At 30.9% G+C, this 21227-nt stretch overlaps 1 protein-coding gene and 1 long non-coding RNA gene across 4 annotated transcripts; both read right to left on the bottom strand.

Annotated features, from left to right (window-relative positions):
* Window positions 1-846: 846 nt before the first annotated feature.
* Window positions 847-8028, bottom strand: LOC131010621 (serine hydroxymethyltransferase 2, mitochondrial). 3 transcript variants are annotated; one of them, XM_057938233.1, is made up of 16 exons: window positions 7820-8028; window positions 7676-7726; window positions 7464-7550; window positions 7207-7328; window positions 6646-6722; window positions 6120-6244; window positions 5935-6027; window positions 4258-4350; window positions 3950-4147; window positions 3593-3697; window positions 3441-3506; window positions 3242-3319; window positions 2228-2339; window positions 2033-2143; window positions 1736-1911; window positions 847-1259 (listed from the first exon to the last, which is right to left on the bottom strand). In XM_057938233.1, the coding sequence occupies exons 1-15, from the start codon at window positions 7871-7873 to the stop codon at window positions 1766-1768; spliced, it is 1518 nt and encodes a 505-aa protein (XP_057794216.1). In that variant the 5' UTR covers window positions 7874-8028; the 3' UTR covers window positions 847-1259; window positions 1736-1765. The 3 variants fall into 3 exon arrangements, with proteins under 3 accessions (XP_057794216.1, XP_057794217.1, XP_057794218.1); XM_057938234.1 differs by having other exon boundaries at window positions 847-1008; XM_057938235.1 differs by lacking the exon at window positions 7820-8028 and having other exon boundaries at window positions 7464-7591; window positions 7676-7705.
* Window positions 8029-14454: 6426 nt separating this feature from the next.
* LOC131010620 (uncharacterized) lies at window positions 14455-15205 on the bottom strand. Its single transcript, XR_009096626.1, has 2 exons — window positions 14799-15205; window positions 14455-14680 (listed from the first exon to the last, which is right to left on the bottom strand). It is a non-coding gene; the product is annotated as an uncharacterized LOC131010620 (long non-coding RNA).
* Between the last annotated feature and the right edge of the window lie 6022 nt (window positions 15206-21227).

Genomic DNA, 21227 nt, shown 5'->3' with positions numbered 1-21227 from the left:
TCCCATTACAAATGTTCCATTAATTTTAGGCACGAAGATTAAGAAATGTGTAATTAGTAGAATAAATGGGTTGATGAAAATTATTTAAATATTGAGTATAGAGAGAGAATATATTGCCAAAAAAAGAATGATACATTTGTAATGAGACATTCCATAATGAAAAGTGGGACATATGTAATGAGGCGAATGAAGTAATATTTACTGTATTAAGTGTGGTAAGTGAAAAAGTGAAAAAAATAAATAAAAGGTAAATTTTTTGTCAAATAAGAAAATGCCTCAAGATAAGTGGGATGACACAAAAAGAAAAACGTCAAGTAGGTGAAAGGGAGGGAGTATAATATAAAATAATTTTTCAAAACTCAATTAAATACAACTATCCAAACGCATGGCTCTAATATAAAAGTCATTTGCTTTATTATGAGTCTATGATAAACAAGAGACAAGACAAGCCTCTTTCAAACGTATGACTATATTTACCAAAATCGATGTTAAACCATAATCAATTGTACGTTGCAATCTCACAAGCTACTTGTAAAAAAGATGACTCAAAAATGTAATCTTTGGTGAGGATAGTCAAATATATAATAAAACAACTAACATGGTGTACTATGAAATTAGATTGATTGTGAGGTAATTGTAAAGTTAATTTTTGGTATTTTAGAAAAAAAAAATAATTTAAATTAGAGTCACTTCTACATTTATAGAAATATTTTATATTAGCTTTTTAGTCATATTTCATTTAGTTTATAGATATTTCTTGAAGATAATTAGATAAAGATTGTGTCACTTGATATGTCCGCTAGAGGAGGGCGGGTCAGTCCTCTTTGATATAAGTAGATTTGAGGAGAGTTGAAACAATATACTGTATTAATATCATGAATGAATATCGTAGCAATAATAGAAATGAATCAAAGCGGAAAATGGTAAATCATTGTTCAAAGTGTAAGAAATGGCCAGGGTGAAAACTGAAGGGATTATCGAGAAGCTGCTCATGGTAGAATTGTATGTCTGCATCAGCAAAATAATACACCATAGAAAAGTTCAGGTATGAACACTGCCACGTTAAAAAAGCATCTATAGTAGTTATGAAACTTGATTAAATAGAGCATGCTACAGTAACGAACAAACATTCGCCGCATCCACGTATGAAAATATGGCGTGCCCAACTTATTTGCTGGTCTTCAATCTATACAATCTGGCCTCTAAATTAGACACACTGGGACTGGGGTATGTGACCAGATTTCTGACGCGAAATTAACCTACACAGAATAGATTATCAAATTCCTCTATGAATCTAATCTAATACAGTATAGCTCTGAGAACAATATCCAGAATTACGAGTCATTATGAGAGAATATCAGAAAGGAGTGGGAACTATAATGCAGTACCATTGATTACATCACCAGAATAATCGGTACACAACTTTTGACAATAGAGCAGCAGGTTCTTAAGACTTTCAGTTTGACGTATCCTGATACTTCGTGTTTCTTCCAGTTATTTCCAATTCCAAAGAATAATATGATTGATCAATGGGAACTCACAAATCCTCATATGTGCTTGTTATACAATAAGAGTAAAATATAATTCATAAATATGCTTGGGTGCCGAAATTTAGGTGACTCGACCTTAATGAAAAATGAGGCACTTAATTTTGATCCAAAAAAAAAAAAAAAATACTGATCTCCACAATAACATTTAGAATCTACGATGTTTTCCAAAGAAGACCCATGTTTACCTTTTAGGAGTTCGAGCTTGGCTTCAGTTCTTACTTCTTATATTTCATCGTCTCTTTCTGAAAACCAATTGTAGGAAATTGTTTTGCATAATCCTCAACCTCAAGACATAGCTTTGATAGTGCAGATTGATGAGTGTCTGACATCATAGATGACACAAAGTCCTTCAACTTGGTTCCTAATGATTGCAGAAAATGACTTTGTTATTAAGATAAAAATATGGTTAGCAAAATTGGGAGAGATGGGCATGTCAAGCAAGAGAGTAAAGGTAAAATGCAAGAAATGATAGAATTAAGAACCATTTGCGTCAGCCTTTATCTTTAGGGCCAATTTTACAGCTGCATCAAAGAACTCAGCTACTTTAACAAAATCTTCTTCAATGAATCCCCTTGATGTGAGAGCCGGAGTACCTAATAGATATTAAGGATCTCATCATCATGAATTAAGTGGTGGAAAATCAAAAGTAGTCATATAATTCCAAGAGAAAAGCTTACCCATACGAATGCCTCCAGGTACCATGGCAGACACATCCCCAGGAACCGTATTTTTGTTCGCTGCAATATGCACAGCCTCCAAAACCTTTTCAACTCTAGATCCATCAATACCCTGCAGATCATGAACATGTAGTTTGCATTTATGAATTTATTCGTGCTCTAGGGTTCAAGATATTGTGGAGTTCTTAAATTAAAAAGTGGAGTTGGAAAGTACTTCTATTGCAACATTTTGTTTTCTAATTTATAAAGTGAATGATGTAGTTTAGTTGAATTGTGAAAATAATGGAAAGCCATAAAACTCAGATTTTGCCTCCAGTTAAATTCGTGTAGAGGCATTTCACTTGTGCTCTCCTTAAACATGAAGATCAAGACTTTAGGACTAACAATACAAGATGACGACACTAGGGACAGAACAAGATTTAGAATTTATAAGTTGTAAAAAGTAATGATGGTGCATTATGGATTCCATATTTTCCGCTAATTTGATTTCATTTCCTCTTATTTTGCCCTCGTTTAACATAGTATCTGAAAAGTAAATTTACTGATCAGTCTTCGCAGACAAATCTATATAGGAATTACTTGCATGAACTTCAGATGGAACTTACAGAGACCAAAACTGACAGGTTGAAGCAAAGTACCAAATGTATCAAAAGATCAAAGTATCCTGTTATAAACTAATAACAGGCTTACATAGAAGATATGACACAGCCTATGCATTTGCAAAAGCATCCACAGAAACAATGACTTCATATGGTGTCCAGTAGGAAATGTATCAGTCAAATATTAACCTTGATAATACTTATTTTTCTGAAGATGCATGCTAAGAAAACTACAGAAGGCTATTTACATGTGAAACAATTGATTAGAAAATGTGTGATAGGATTAGAAAGAAATCCAGTAATGATTCTTATAAAGGATGAATAACTCAAGAAATTAGAAAGTGCCCTTACTTAACATTTATATCGATGTTTAAAGCAAGAAGATAATGAAGTGCTAATGCAAATGTGAGTATACCTTGTCTCGTAAGTTCACCAAGACGAGATGGTTCTCAGTTCCACCTGATACAAGATTGTAGCCTTTCTCTAACAAAGCCTGCATAGAGGATATTGTTAATATGATAAGATACCATACAGCTAGCTCAGAACTCAGAAAAATATGTTGACAGGTTCGGTTCTGTTGCATCCAACAAACTTTTCTTGATCAGAGGTATTACCTCAGCAAACTTTGAGCAGTTACTTAGAACTTGCTCTTGATATGCTTTATATTCTGGTGTCATGGCCTGCAACTCAGAATGATAAGATCAGGAAGGAAAAATAATTAAAAAAAAAAAAAGAGCAAACAATCACACGAATGACGAATACTTACCTGTTTTAGGGCAACTGCTAAGCCAGATATAGTATGATTGTGTGGTCCACCTTGAAGCCCAGGAAATACAGCTTGATTAATTTTGTCCTCATAATCGTACTTCACCTGTTAGATGGAACTCAATTTTAGAAAACTGGATTGTCTACAATATGGCACTTCCAATAATAAACTAGTGCAGAATCTGCTTTATTCATTATGCACATTTTGGCACTTGCATGGCCAGCAGCCCACTCACATGGACAAAGAATTGGGGAGAGAGTAGAGTTTAATGGCGTTAAAAAGATACTAATGAGTAATGTCAAGAACACAGCAGAAGAAGCAAGAACAGTAAAATGACTCTTATATATAAAAACTCACTTCTTGCCCTTGTTTATTAATCTCTTTGACACCCTTCCTAAAGAAGATCATTGCTCCACGTGGCCCACGTAATGATTTGTGTGTTGTAGTTGTAACTACATCTGCATATTCAAATGGGGACGGAATGACACCAGCTGCAACCAACCCACTAATATGTGCCATATCAGCCAACATAATGGCCTTTTGCTTGTCACAGACCTGTAATAAGACCCAAAAAAAAAAAATGCAACATCAAGATAATATGCAACTTGAAAAGAATATATGAAATTCTACTATGAAACTCAAGAAAAAACAGTAGTCAAATTTACCTTGCGAATCCGTGCATAATCATATAAACGAGCATAAGCACTTGCACCAGCAACAATCAGTTTCGGCCTGAAAAGTACAGCACTCTTTTCCAGCTGAAACAACAAGATTTCAAACTTCACAGATGCTGGATGGATCCAAGAAAACCGGCTTGTAGAAGGAAATATAACTTTCTTTTTTCCCAACAGCTCACAACATGAAATACTTAATGGAACTAGAAGAGTGTGCGTGCGTTGGCCTAACGGTAGAGTGGTTAATGCCCAAGGCTAAAGGTCTTGGGTTCGAGTCCATCGTGGCGTGGTCTTTAAATTTCTTTGTTTAATTGTTAATTTATCAAAAAAAAAAAAGGAACTAGAAGAACCACAAAGGTGAAAACCAAAAGTGTTGACATCAAGGACATACTATATAGATAATGACAGACTAAACTTTTAAAACTTCGGCGTAGTTTTTAATATGGCTTAGCGGTAACACATGAAGGATTCTGTAGAACTTCCATATTTGGTTTATAATGCACGGACAGGAGGATGTAACAACGCTTTATGCTTATTGTGCTGACTAATACTTCTGAGAAACTTAAAAGAAGCTAAAGATTTTGCACCAAATATAAGTTTCAGCCATGAGCAAGGGAACTTGAGAAAATGATTGGTACCAGACTGCCAGCACAAGTGCAATATAAAGAAATCAAGGATATCACTATTCACTGGGTTCTGGGCGTTAGATAATTGCATGTCTACTGACTCACCTTTCATGGAAAGTCAATGCTTATTGACTATTGTACCTAAAATGATAGCATAGCGGCGGGTGGGCCTTCTTGGAAGGTCTATACCCGTCACAATCATGGAGTTGGAGCTGAAGTTGGGCTTTTGGAATTAGTTAATTAGTTATGCTTTTATTATTTAGTTAGTTCCGGGCCTTGTGCATGGGCCTCGGGTATGAGTTTATATATTAATATTCCTTCCAGTACGTAGAATTAGGTTATGTTTTCTGAACCTCAGTTTTGAGGTGTTCTTCTTGCGTTATTTCATATTTCCTCTTATACTCTGTCTTCACTCTATCATAAAAATATCTAAGGTGTATCTTCTTGACGTCTACTAGTTTGGGATAATATTCTGCCATATGAATTGGGCTAAGCCACATTGCTTTCCTACATCAAGTTAAACATAAATTGGTGTTGTAATATATTGAAATGGTAACTGGAAGGATTCACACAAATCAAAGCATTACATATTGGATGAGAAAGCTGTCGAGCATTCTGTTTCATATATACCAATTACAATCTGAAATAATACATTGATTGATCTAAGGAAAGCATTCTCCAGAAACATAGGATGCTAAATCCTTACTTTCCTTTTCTTTTTTATTTTATGTAAGGACATAACTTATCCGCTTTTTACTCAAGTCGGGCAAAACATTTTCTTTCCTAATAGAAATTTGTATTTGTGGTCTATTAAGCTCTATCATTTAAGGGCCTTTTTAGAAAGAAAAAAAATGGCACATGATTGCCTGACTCTAGCCTCTAGGTGCCATTCAAATTAGACAATCCTAGCTTCAGGGGTTCATACATTTTTAGGCTTTATAAAGCAATATAGCATAAGCACAAGTTGTGATTGAATGATGGTAACATTGGCAAGGTATTTCACAAAACTTAGACGAGAGTTATAGAAGTTGACATGAAGTACCTGGTCATAGTCAACATAGCCAGTGCTTTCATCCAGTCTGTAGGGCATTGTCTCAAAAAATATGGACACAGCACTAATCTTCTTAGTGTCAGTCTGTAATCCAACAAGCAAAGGAACATTAATAGCCAGCTAAAAGATGTGCAACTAAAGAGAAAGTATGATAGAATCCACAAACTTGGAAATACCTGATAACCATGTGACAAATGACCACCGTGAGGAAGATCAAGTGCCATTATCCTCTCATGAGGTTTCAATAAAGCAGTATAAACTTGAAAATTAGCAGGGGAACCGGAAAGGGACTGTACATTCACTGCAAGCACAAAGTATAGTACTCTTGATATCAAGTTTATAATGTTAAAAACTGAAAGGTAGGAAATATTTTTTGGCTTCATACAACATCCAAAACACAAAGGACAATTGTGAAGGTCACTAAACGTTGACATCACAATAGTAATATATAATTGAAATTATAATCATCATAGTCACGAAAATAATGAAATCCAGGAGCTAAGATAGAACATTATTTTCCCTCCCATTACGGAAAGACCTTTCATACATATGCTATTCATTGAAAGTAGTTTTCAGACTAATCACATGCTTGTGCATTGGGCATTTATCATGTTAACAATCTTTTCCTTGATGGTAGGAGAATTCTTATGTGACCAGATGTAAACTATCCAGATAGTACAATAAAAATGGAAAACTGCTTACCTCCCCATTTTTCGGGATCCAATTGAAAGGTTTCTAAGGCACGCTTCTGACACAGTCTCTCTGCCATGTCAATGTACCTTAACACATGAACATTAAGACCATAAATGTTTAAAAGGTAAAGGAGAATGAGATTCCCACCATCCAAAAATTAAGGATCCTATTTCAAACACATTACAAAGAATTGAAAATCGTTTAAAGAATCTTAGCGATGTTGCACTCAAATGCGGCTGAAATCAAGTATCACACCTCTATTTTGAGCTCGAAGTTATTTCTAAGAGAAACTTCGGATTATTTTTGGGGCATGAAATGGTTATCTTGTTATACATGAAAACCAATGGTTAATGTGGTTAATATAGATCAATTTCCAAACTGCGATAATTTTGCTCTCTCTATTATCAGTATCCTATCAACAAATTTTCAAATAAAACAGTTCTGAATCATTATGAGACCAATCAACAAAATCAGAACTTAATGGTTAGTTTGAACTGGAAAGATCTTCACACGATGAATGACAAACCACAAAATTAATGAGTATGAAACAGAGGAAAACCGTCAACATACTCATTGCCTCCGTAATATCTCGCACCAGGGTACCCCTCACTGTATTTGTTGGTCATAACTGATCCAACAGCTTGCATTACTGAAAGCGAAGTGAAGTTCTCCGATGGTATAAGCTCCAACCCCTAAATTCATAATTAGCTCAACAATCAAAACTCAACATATCCAACAAAAATGTCGCCAAATCAGAGCTCATTAAACGAATCCAATAAGAAACATGAACATATTTGACATAGATAGGTATTGCAAAAATGAAAAACCTTCCATTGTCTGGCCTTCTCAAGCTCAATGATGTCCGCAACCTCCGGATCCACCTCCTCCAGCGGCGCATTCAATTGCTTTATCCACTGACCACAACGAAATTCGAGTTAAAAACAAGATGCGCTCCCTAGAGAGAGAGAGAGAGAGAGATTAACAATCACAATAATCGGAACACATGATAAGAAATAGAGAAATGAGGACAGATGGTTACGGTGACTCGAGAGCTGTCGTTGCGGGTAGCAGCTTGATTGGCGAAGGAAGACTGTCATCAAAATACATGAATGCCAATAAAATTTAGAAAGCGCAGTCGACGAGATCGGAGATGATGATAATGAAGATAAAATGAATAATTCACCATGTAACGAGGGGAATAGAGAGAACGAATGGAGGAAAGGCGCCGGAAAGCCATGGCCGCTGCAAACTGTATTTTCTCTCACTCAGCAGAGTGTGTGTGTGTGTGTGTGAATGGGATCTGTGTTAAGGGAGGAGAGAGCGGGAGTTGGTGGTGTGGGTTGGTGACGACGGGGAACGCATACGCATTATTATTTTCTTTTTCTTTGAGAAAATATAAATTTTGCTGACGTCGATGTTCGCCAAGAAAACGATGGTTGTGGGTTGACGGTGGGCCCAAAAATCCAGCATTTCAAAGTAACATCAAAGTTGGTGCCGCTGATTTTTTTTAATTAATAATCGAAACTATTTCAATAATATTTATCAATTCTATAACTATCTTTTACTTTTAAATTTATAAATTCTATTTTTTATTTTTAGCCGTTGCATTATTTACATTTTAATCTTTCCAACTTACTCCATTAATTATATCTCATTTTTTCATTCTTGTACTAATTTTATCAACACAAAAATTTAGGTACAATCGATTGTATCGTACAACCAAGTTGCATCTTGACCCGCATCCTAACTCAAATTGTGTAAATGACACTATCTGATTATATAAATGACATTGCTTATAATTGATATTATTCTGTTATACAAATGACATTGTCTATAATTGACAATATTTGATTATACAAATGACACTATAACATTGTAAATAACACTATTCGATTATACAAATGACACTATGACATTTTAAACATGCATTTTTGTCTTCTGGTGTGTCATATTTGATGCTTAGCTGTGAGAATTTTGTGTGTTTAATGGTTTATTTGAGTGAAGATTGATTTATTGTCAAAAACTTGTCACTTCCTTATTATTTGAGCAAATTTTCAGAAAGATTGAAGCAGAATTTGAAAGAATAGTCTGAAATAAAAATTGTAAATCATCTCGATACGAGTTTGTGAGCGCAAATGGATTGCAAATCGGAGTTCATATGAGAAAGATATGGCCGAAATACGAAAGTCGCTCGGAGTAGTGAAAAACAACAACCGAAACGGCAATCGCCGATTTCTGAGTCCGGTCGCTAATTCTTCTGTTTTGTCTGCGTTTTTGCTGAATTTTGAACTTTTATTAGTATTTTCAAGCTTTGTACTGTATTTGACACCCTGACCTGTAAATACCCCTTGAAAACTTTAAGAAAGTACTTCTCATTTGCTTATATTTACACTTGGAGAACTTGAAGAGACGACGTACTTGAAGATTGGAAGCAAGAATTGAAAATTCATCGTAGCTTTTCGGGTTTTATTATTAGATGATTTATTTTATTCTTGATTGTTCATTGCTAGTTCATATGTCTATGTGTGGCTAGTAATCTTATGCTTATTGTTTGCTTTATTGATTTTGGCCACAATTTTATATGATTATTGGCATTAATTTGATATTGGAAGATGATTATTTTTGCTTAAACTAAGAACACATAACATGCTTGTCAATATTAGTCAAAAGAACTTGAGACTTGTGTGAGGATTTTAATCCTATGAACTTTTAGAAGTTATATGTTTAAGAATGATTTGGGGACGGTAGCCTTACATGTAATTCACGGTTTGTATGCCACGTGAGTAAGTATAAACTAATTTTGAGATTGTCTTAGGAAGAACTTGTCATTGAATTTGACTGATTTCCTGAATCTGTTGAAACCATAGCCCTGTGATATTTATTCTTCATAGTTTTTCCTTCTACTTGTGTGAATTTATTTCTATTTTTATTTTAATTGTTTAGAACAACCCGTATTTTATGTCATCCAGATAGAGGATAATTATCTAGAGTATTAATCATTAGAAATCAATTTATGTGGAATATGACCTTACTTGTTGTTATACACAATAGCACTTGTGCATTTGTGACGTGTTAAAAAAATAAGCGAACAGAATTAGAGCGAGGCGAGAACAAAACTCAACTATGAAATGCATAGAGTGCACGGATGTAACAACTTTTGGATCGAAGAAATTGATGGTCCAAAATACCAAGTTTGTTGGGGTCTAAGGTTTGGCCCAAAGACTACCCAAAGACCAAGATTCAAGTCCATAGCCACGATTGGAAGCCGGGACTGGGGACGGGCGGACGACAGCAGCGCACGTATGAGCTTTGCAATCATCACTTGTGCACACAGTTTTATTACCTATATAAATGTTATAACTTATATACTAATTATATTAATTAGTGTTAACTAATCAATGTGGGATAAACAATATTAATATCTCTTTAATGTTTATCACTTTCCACAACTTTATATTTCAAGTAACCAACTTTAAATAATTATTTTTCGTTTATCGAAAATCAATTTTGAGTAAAATAAATATACTACGATCATTTATTTGAAAGGTAGATCGATCATGTATCATTTAATTATGCTCAATTAAATATTTTCATTACTCGGAAAATATCAAATATTGATCAACTTATAACAAATTTCCTACATTGTGTTTTGTGTATGTCTAAAAATGATAAAAGGAGACTAGTTTTTAATGGACGAAAAGAGTATATATATAATATTTTTCTTATAGAATCACAAAAAATGATTATATATTTTTATTATTAGATGATTGCGCACTTCCAAGAGCGAAGGCATGAATGTTTTGCTGGGGGCTTCATCACAGTATATATATGACAAAACCATTTCATCACACGTGTACGCTAAACTTTATTTTGGCTCTTCTTATTGAACCCACGTCTCGTTTTCATTTAAATTAAAATTATTTCATATTCCGCAAAGTGAAAATTTCGTTCTAACTAGCATTTGCACCCCGTGCGATGCACGGAAAATATTTTTATATTTTTATATTTATATAAAATTGATACCAACTCAATTATCATATTTATAAATATAATAAAAATTAAATTTAATTAAATATATATTTTAGCTTAATATTAAAAAATAAAGAACAATACACAAGAATAAAAATTGATACGATCAAAAAGCAAAAAAAAAACTAAAGGCTAAAATGAAAATAATTTTAAAAAAAAATTATTCGAAAAAAGATGAGAGCTGAGACATAATTTGTTAACTTTAATCTTTCAATAAATATAACTTTTACAGTTTAAGTTAATTGATATATTTACATAAAATATATCAAATTAAAGCTCTTATTTTGATCTTTAATTTGATATGCATATTAAATATTTTATAATTAGATTAACTGACAACTAAAAATTATTTTTGTTAACTATATTATTTTAATCGAAGTAGTATATAATAACAATATTATCAACTCAATGAGTATAATATTAAATTTAATAAGTACCATGAAATAATAATTACATTATAAAGAAAAAAAATAGAATTACGATAAGGTAACTCAATTTTTTTAAAAAAAATTATGTACAAACTAATTGTTGCATATTACAATAGTCAGTATATTTTGTATGTAACTAAAAGTAAAATAGTTATACCATATAATTATTTCAATTTTATATTAAAATTTAATATATAGTGAAGAATTTGAAAATCTTAAAATAAATAAATGTAAACCATTTTTAAAAAAGATTCATTTTTAATCTATATAAATATCAAATATGTTTATATAAATAAATAAAGTATTATTAGTACGAAAACACTACCACAAATTAAATAAATTTAAATCATATAAGAAATTATATATATATATATATATATAACTAATTTTATTCATCTAAAAAACTCAGAAATACTTTTAGATATAATTGCATGAGAAATGCAATTATGCACATAATATGCTGTTCTTATTTTGTAAAAAAAATACTACCATGATTTGCAGATTAAAAAGACACACGTTATTTGAACTAAAATTTAAAAGAAGTGGTCAAAACCACGTTCTTAGAATTATACATAAATTTTCAATTAGCCATTTATTTTTTCAATATTCGATCACAAAATTGCCATTCAAATCAATTTGAAATTGATTTTCAATTGAAAACTCCCCTTTTAATATAGTATACATAGATTTCACAATAATAAAAATTGATATTTAAAGTGCAAAAAAAAATTAAAATAATTAAAAAATAAATTTATTCAAAAAAAAAGATGAGAGAGGAAAGAGATTTTTTTATTTTTACATAAATATATTTTTTTGCATTTTAAATCAAACTACATTTACCCTCAGTGAATACATGGAAATATTTGATATTTTTAAAATTTAAAATTATATATAAAATTATATAGATGATGTAGGTAAAGAATCTAGAATTATATAAATAGTGTAATTGTGTAAAGAACCTGAATTTATAAACTTTTGAATTTTGATAGTAATTATAGATTTTTTTTTAGTCTGAAATCACCCTTTAAATCTATTGATAATTTACATATTTTTAATTTAATAATTTTTGTCTTATTGTACTATATTTAAATGGAAGCACGTAAATAGAATATTAAAGAACTGATAGAAGTTAATGAACAATTTTGTGGCATAACTCTGACATTAACGGTTAATTTTATAATTGCATTAATTCGAGTTTTATAATTTATTAATTAAAAGATATGTTGAATTAGTTCATGCGGTGAATATGAGGGTGAATTAGTGGGGTGTGAATGTGTAATTTATTTATAACCATTATATTTCATATATCTTCAAAATTGCCACTCAAATCAATTTCAAATTGATTTGAAATCAATTTGAAATTGAAAACTGCTCTTTTAATATAGTATAGATTTCTGTTACTATTATCTATTTCATACCTCGATCTTCAATATCACAGGAATCAAATTAGCAAACATCCATCATTAATTACATATATTATATGTATATACAGACACATATTAGAAACTTACTATCAAAGAAGGCGAACAACTCATAACAGTATTTATTGAATTTCTTGATTATTTACGAGTCTAATGATCTGAACAAATTTGATTTTATTATAATATCATGTAAGAGATATAGTTTGACTTTCATCAGAAGAGATAGATATAGTTTGAGTGCACAAAATTGGACAACAAAATGAGAAGAAATTGGAGAGGATCCAGTGCTGTTTTTCTCTTTGTCTTTTTGTCTCTTTTATTCTATCTTCTTCTCCCATACTCTCCAATTGTACACAGTACTTTCTTTCTTTTTATCATCATTAATTTTTTCTATTTTGTAGAGTGGTAAGACTAGAGAATATGAGTACCCATTTTAATTTAATTTAATTTTCTTTCAAACAAATCGTGCGCGCAATGGTGACGATGGATATTTCTGCATTCCAAATTTAGTCTTCATATTTTTTGAAGCCAAATTATATATAGAAATCGAAAAAACGGAGATATTATTTAAATGTTAAAAAGTGGAGTGCATATTTTAGCTGTTTATTAGAACTCATATAAACATTGCAGCGCAGTTGTACACAAGCCCTCCTTTGTTTTCACCATGCAACCTAAAAAGTTGGTGCTTTTTTTGCTTCTGCTAATGTGGTTAGTCTCTTCCGAAAACAAGGAAATTCAAGAAAAGCAATTGGATGATGAAGAGTTGCAGGTTGAAGGGAAAATTAGTAGTGGTTTGGATGCATTTTCCACCAGCAAAAGACGAGTTCGCGATGAATCGGATCCCCTTCACAACCGCTGAAGTTCATTACTACCAAGTAGCAACTCATTAATGTATGTTGCTTACAAAAATTGCTTCTCAAATATATCTATTCCTTCTTAATTATTCATGATATAACTCTTTTTTTTTTTTACTTTTAATTATTTATATTGTAAATCATGTTTTGAAATTGAATACCAAAATTGTCCTCATTTACTCCTCTCATTTATGTATTTTTTTCTTGTTTTTCATCAAAATATATAATTGTCTAGAAAATTATGATTGTTTTTCATGAACGAATTAAAGTTAATTTGAATATAAAATTATTTTTATTGCCGTGCCTGCGAACATATAGAAAAATGTTTTATCCTTCCCATATATGTCATAACGATATAAATTTTCTTAACCATGCTTTTAAAATCTAGACCTTATTCCAATTTTGAATCTTTTCAAACTCGTTGTCAATTCTCCTCAATCGAATGATTTGTGGATTTGAAAATCATATTTAGTTATAGACGGCAACATTAGTACTAATGATAGAGAATAATGACACTTACAAAATATTCCTCAAAAAAAAAAAATGACACTTATGCTTCGACTTACTGATCATATCAAATAATTTTAATATTTTAAATTAAAATTCTCTGATATTCCACAAAGTCCTAATTTCTACTATTATATATATTCACTAAACAATGAAGCATCTTCATTGTCAAGATTGAAAGAACATCTCAACCTTAAAGACTGAATATGCATCTATATCTATATATCTATCTATCTATCTATACATATATTAAAGCATAGATTTGTGGGGGAATGTGATTCCCGCCAAGAGCAACTTCGTTGAAACCAATGGATATTGAACTTTGTATCTGCTGGGTAAAAGTTCATGACTTCTTGCCCAAATTTGAGAGTGCATTAAAAAAAGCCAAAATTTAATTTTTTTTTCCTCAACAGCTGGCACAGTTAATTCCTTAAATTTTGGCTCCAAAAATGGCGCCCAAACCACAATTTGTAATTTAAAAACAACTAATCTTGGAGCCAATTTGCCAAACACTTTGCCTATAAATATGAAGTAATTTCAGACCAAACTTCACTCTGCAAACTCACTCTCTATTTTATGTTTTTTTTTCTCTCCCTCCTATTTTATTATTTTTATGTTTCTATGTGTTACTCTCATTTTGTTTTTTTTTTGCTATTCACTATTAGGATCAATTACAACTCAAATACTAAACAATTATTACATGTTTTCTACTTTATACATAATGTCAAACTGTGATACTAATAGTATTTCTGAATTCCGCAGATGAAGACTTGGATCTGAAGCATGGAAGTATTGCCTATCAAATCTGCAAAAGCCACAGAAATAACGAATTTTCTTTCACATTTGAATCATTCCTCAGAAATACATTTGTATTTTTCTCAATATGTATGTATTGAAAAATGAAGCTGAAGGCCTGAAGCTACCTGATTCCACTTTTTGGCTTCAGTTCGACTCTAACTGGCAAGAGAAATGAAGCTGGATTTTCAGCTACGGCCTTGTGATTAGCAGTCAAGGAAAAGTATGAGGAACAATAATACACTTAGCTTGGTTATTTGCTGAAAATTAATTTCAAATTTTCAAGTATCATTGAGAAAAAAGAAAATACCAAGAATCAATTGAAATCCTTGATATCTAACATGCAAATGCAGAAAAACAGGAAAAAAAAAACTGTGCAAATGGAAATTGAAAAACACATAAATCTGTAAAAAAGATTACCAAAGTATATTTTTTCAAAAAATCTAGAACTATATATTAAAAATATGTTAAAAAAGAGACCAAAGCATATTTCAAAATCACAAAAATCCAAAATCAATCGGAGTATTTCAAAATCTCAAAAATTAAGAATTCAAAATCTCAAAAGCCAGATTCACCAAATATCGATCAGGTGAACAAGTCTACAAAAGATTATATGATTACAAATTTTTTTATCGAAGATGATGAAAGAAGAGTTTATAGCAGATTCATAGTAATCTGCAAATAAAGCAACTACTTTTAAGAACCCATTTGTATAGGTATTCATAAATCTAACACCGTAAATACAAAAAATAAATAAATAACTCAAAAACGAAAAAATTAATATGGAAAAAGATAAAGATCTTACTCAGTATTTTAAAAACAAGCTGATTTGCAAAAAAAAAAAAAAAAACTTTTCTTTTAAGATGATATTCATAGATCTACAAAAATGATAGTACTATAAAAAAAATTAAAAATTTAAAACGAAAAACTAAGAAACGAAAAAAATGAAATCTTAAATCAGTATATAAAAACAAACTAATCTGCTGGGCGACGCCGTCGTTTGAAACCCGGATGGCGGCGGCTGGATACGGGATGTCTAGAGGGAGGTGGCGGCGACTTAATCGTCGTCAAGGAGGGAGATGACGCCGACAGGAACTTCACTCCGGCTCCACCACCATACAAAGATGTGGTGGCGTTAGCGGCTGCTTCGTCTTTTCCGCTGACATTTTCGTTCGATTTTGAAATGTAGGTGTCCAGAGAGAAAAGGGGAGAGGGGGCGAAAGCTAGGGCTTTATTTTTGGGAGCGGCCAGAGAAAGCCATGCTCGATTATATGGGCAAACGAGGGAGAAGGTGAATATGGAGAAGACTGTGGGCAAACGAGGGAGAAGGTGAATATGGAGAAGGTGAATATGGAGAAGACTGGAATTGAAGGGAAGAAGGATGCAGACAACGGAGATGAGGAAAAAGGGAAGATCTGGATATAGCGGCGCCGCTCATGTGTATCAAACCCTAAAATGAGAGAAGTATTTATAGTATTGTTACTATGTAATTAATTAATAATTGGGCTTTATCTATGGGTTTATTGTGGGCCTCATCCCTTCTTTGAATTTTCTACTATGAATATGGATATGGACCCATTTTTTTGCTGAGTCGAAACAAAGTCTTGTCATTTTAGATATAATTTAGCTTTATTTATTTTCTCCAGCATTTATGTATTTTTGGTATCGTCACACGTATAATATTGGACTACTCCGTCTGAATATAAAATGCCGTTTATTCAAATGGCTGAAAATTGTGTATCGTATAATCCAGCTACTAAAGAACTTCATATTAAAAAAGTTCTTTGGAATCCGGCTACTTAAGGTTAAGACTATAGTGTTTGAAATATTTCATAATTACAGTTTCTAAAATAATTTGCAAGATGTTATATAGTCTCATTTAAGAAAATAAATATAATTGAAGTTAATAATCGCATAATCAACATTTACAATAAAATTAAATTGTTTTAAAGTCCATAAAAAAAATAACGGTTGCCAATATATATATATATATATGGTAGGTATATATATAACATAAGTATGTGTAAGTAAATTCAATTAGAAAGGGCATAACTGAAAACTATGGAAAATTTTTAATTAAAAATTTACTATTTTGTGAATTTAGTTTGTATAAGAGCATCAACAGTGGGGGGTGACTTGATAATGAGGGGGACCACATTGGGTCAAAGAGCCTGCAGTGTGGGATGACATGATAGCTGACCTGATCTTTTTAGTTTTGATTTTGGTTTTTTTCATTTAATTTTAATTGCACACATTTAAATTCCACAATTTACTTCAAATTTAAATTGCATTAATTTTAAAATCCTAAAAATTACATTAATCTTAAAAATTTAAAAACATATCCTAAAAATAAAATGAAAGAGAGAATTATTTGTGTATGTGAATGAAGAAATGAGTGGGGGTATTTATAGAAGGGAAAAAAAAAAGGGAGGGAGAAAAACAAAAGGGGAGAAACGACTATATTAGCCTTAAATTCGAATTTTTTTTTCTTTAATGGCGCGTGTAACACATGCGGTGCCAAAAAGGGAGATCAGGCCAGACTCGAGTGTGTTGGGGCTGCAGTGGGTGACCCGATCTCGGGGGTTACTCGAGTCCCCCTTATCAGGTCTCCACTGTGGGTGCTCTAACTATAGCAATTCACGTTGCTCACTTCTAAAAATTATAGGAAAAATAATACTACTTATTGCATGGATTGTATTATGATGAGATATCTCAATGAGCTAAATAACATATTCATTTAGACCATCTCAAACAGTGCATCCTAATTTTAAGGTTTTTGGTGGCATCATCATAGACACATCATCATATTCCCCGTTCTTATTTTCACCTTCAACAATACCTTTTTTAAACTCAATTTTTTGCTGATCTCAATTATGAATTAGGCTTCATACTCTATATGAAATGGTTGTGGAATTAACTAAATAAAGTTTGAAATCGTTAGTTCATTGCATTTGAATATACAGAAATACAACTTTCAGAAAAACTTATTGAAAATTTAGTGGTAAGAATTACCAAGTACTGTGTTGTGTACTTTGAGCTATGGCCATTTCGCAAAGTAATTGTGAATTGTGGTGCATCCATTCTACATTGTGTAAGACATCTATACTAATATTAAAGCAAAGATTTGTGGGGGAATGTGTTTTCCGCCAATCGCAACATTGTTTTATCCAGTGAGTATTTGGCTGCAAATCCAGTGGGTATAATTGTTCCCTTTTACTTCTTATATCAGATTTAGCTCCAAAATTGGCGTCCAAACCACCATTTGAAATTTAGAAACAATCAAGTTTGGAGCCAATTTGTTGAATAATCAGCCTATAAATAGTGAATCATTTCACACCATACTTCACTATGCAAACTTTCTATCTCTATTCTTGGTTTTGATTTTTTTTATGTTATTTTGTATTTTATGGAGTAGTTTTTATGTGGTCTTTCTATTTTTATTTTGTTTAATTTTCTGTTATTTACTAGCCAATTATTATTACAATAAAATCTAAACATATGACATTCCTAACTGATATTTTTGAATCTTCTATGCAGATATTTGAATCTCTCCAATCTCCAACAACCACAAAAAAAGTGATGTTAATTATAATATTTATTTTATAGTTGATTTGTGATAGTATACTTTAATTAGTGTCTATAAATAATTTATAAAGAAATAAAATTATTTTAAAAATCATCAATATTGTACAAATAGTTTCAATAAAAAAAATATTTGCATTCAAAAAATTATCATCATTTTTTTTTTGGTATTAGTTATTACTTAATACTAATTAATTGTATTTGCTATTACTAATATATTAGCGTGTTTTAATATATTAGTTAGTTAAGTTTAACAATTTACAGTGATTTGTTCTATTATTACGTTAAAAGTTTAACAATTTACAGTGATTTGTTCCATTAGTTTGAAATTTATGTTATTTTCGTCTCATTTTTGTTTCTAATTAGATAAGCTTTAATATTGAATTTGAGTCAATCCTCGCGTAAAAGTAAATTACGAACTATTAATAATGAAATTAGTTTATTTGTTTAGAAGATAAAACAATTTATAAAATAATATGCATAGAAGTATGTCTTTATATGCTTTTAATATACTTGCTATTGAATTAATGAAATTGCAAACAATTAAGTGATTAATTCTAATTCTAAACCCATTAAGGTTCTACTTACATATAAATATGAACGGGCAGAATGCTCAAAAAAATTGGCTCGGGTCATCTAGATATTTGCATACGTCGTACTTCAATAAATTTTGTAACTCCTATTAACAAATGCTGGATTCGCGACTATTTATGTTGTACTATCTTATAATCTAACTATAATCTAACTAAATGCTGGAGTATTATGTAATGTAAATTTTCATTTTCATTTACTTACTTTGTATTTTGTTTTATATCACTTAAATATATATTAAAAATTATATATTGCTACTATTATATATGATAAATACGTATTAATAATCGGCCCGTGCAGAGCACGGGTATAATACTAGTATATAAAAGCTCATCCACCTTCACAAATTTTTTCCCGCCTAAAACTAGAGTGTAATCTATATCTATATATATATAAAAGCTCATCCACCTTCACAAATTTTTTCCCGCCTAAAACTAGAGTGTAATTTCTATACCAATCACTATTTAATCCTATCTTAAATTTGGTAATTAATAATTAATTAAAGCATTTTTTTGAACTTGATTAATAAAGCATTAAATATGATACTCCATTCACATATTAATAGTCGGTTATATATATACACATGCATATAATGTAATACATAACATATGTATGTACATATCAATGTACTTATTTTTTGTGATTTATTACATATAATATATTAATATAGATAATATAGATAGTTTATATTATATATGTACATACATATCTTGTGAATGGATACATATAATATGTAAATTTATATGAAATTTATATGTAAAAATTTGTAGATCACTAATTTCAATTAAATCTTTTGTGAGAAATATTCATCCAATAAATAAAATTCAAAATATAAATACATATAAATTGCATGGGATCTTGTAGTCATTTGCAAAAGTGAATATTCTTTTTGATTTACATGCAATTTTAGACTATAGATTGTTTTTGAATTCAAGAGAATAAAAAATTATTTACGAACTCGTAGCAATATCTCATATAAATTATTTTTGATTTACACGCTATCTCATAGATTGATTTCTAATTATTTTCAATTAAATCTTGTTGTACTTTATTCAAGAAAGCCATCGGAGGGGTGTCCAGAACGGCGCTCTGCATCACCGCACCAGCAACACTGCTAGTTGCTTTATTAATCAAGTTCAAAAAAAATGCTTTAATTAATTATTAATTACCAAATTTAAGATAGGATTAAATAGTGATTGGTATAGAAATTACACTCTAGTTTTAGGCGGGAAAAAATTTGTGAAGGTGGATGAGCTTTTATATATAGATATATAGATGTAAGAATAATGAATTACATTATAATATATATAGATATGATAATTTCTCACATAATTTCAATTATTCCATTATTTAAGATTCTAAACTTTTTTTTTGAAATATTTATACCAATTATATTTGATCTATAGATGCTAAAAGAATAGTTTTCTTTCTCAAGCAATAATAACTTTTCTACTAATCTCTTTATCTTTATGTCAAAGCTAATCGTCTTATTTTTTTTGTCAATTTTTCTACTAATATTCTTATTGTACGTAAAAGAAAACTATTCTCATAAATAATAATTTATATTTTTTCTACTAAAATTAACTTACTAATTTTAGAAATAATTTTTATTTTTTATTTTTTAGTTTGTCTTCATTTCGTCTACTCCAAATCATATTGGTATTTTTTTTGTTATAAATTTTCTATTATTTTAATTAAAATATTAGTTAATTTTGTATCTCTAAAATAGTATTATACTATATGATAGTTATATAGATATAAACTATGAACCAAAGATTAACTAAAATAAATTAAAAGTCACTTTAAGATATAAACTATGAACCATTTTTTGTATTTAGATGGTAAAGATCTATAGATAATTCATCATTCTATTGGATGGTCATGGGTTCCAAACCCCCTCCCTCCAATCACTTCTACTACAAATGAACTATCATTGCACCCTGTGCAATACACATGAAATATTTTCGTATTTTCCTATATATGTATATATAGGGCTGTCGATCGGTTCGGGTTCGGTTACCCGTACCTGAATTTTCGGTTACCCAAACCCGAAATTGCCAAATTTCAATAACCGTTCCCGAACCGTTTTAGAAGTTCGGTTACCCAATACCCGCTTCGGTTAACCAATTGAGTTATTTGGGTATCCGAAATACCCATTTAAAAAATAAAATTCAAATAATTTTTGCTCTATCTTTTATTAAATTGAGGTTTTTTATAAAAAGAAAAAGAAAAAAGCCTTTGAAAGCACAGTAATGCAGACTAGAGGCACGAGACTCGGAAATGAGTTCGTCAAACAGGAAACAAAGCAAAAAGCGATTTAAAAACCATTCAAAAAATCGTCCACCTCCATTTCGTCCGACCAACGGCCTGTGGCGATATTATTC

The sequence above is a fragment of the Salvia miltiorrhiza genome, chromosome 2 (genome assembly GCF_028751815.1).
Source record: "Salvia miltiorrhiza cultivar Shanhuang (shh) chromosome 2, IMPLAD_Smil_shh, whole genome shotgun sequence".
NCBI classification, from domain to species: domain Eukaryota; kingdom Viridiplantae; phylum Streptophyta; class Magnoliopsida; order Lamiales; family Lamiaceae; genus Salvia; species Salvia miltiorrhiza.
This window is presented reverse-complemented; position numbering and strand designations above follow the sequence as displayed.

What these genes read in the sequence shown, in the direction of transcription:
- LOC131010621 (XM_057938233.1), bottom strand. Translation starts at nt 7,873, where the DNA reads ATGGCTTTCCGGCGCCTTTCCTCCATTCGTTCTCTCTATTCCCCTCGT. An exon ending in ACGACAGCTCTCGAGTCACC is followed by an intron (nt 7,551 to 7,675) that starts GTAACCATCTGT and finishes CGTTGTGGTCAG; the next exon opens with TGGATAAAGCAATTGAATGC. An exon ending in ACTGCTCAAAGTTTGCTGAG is followed by an intron (nt 3,320 to 3,440) that starts GTAATACCTCTG and finishes TCCTCTATGCAG; the next exon opens with GCTTTGTTAGAGAAAGGCTA.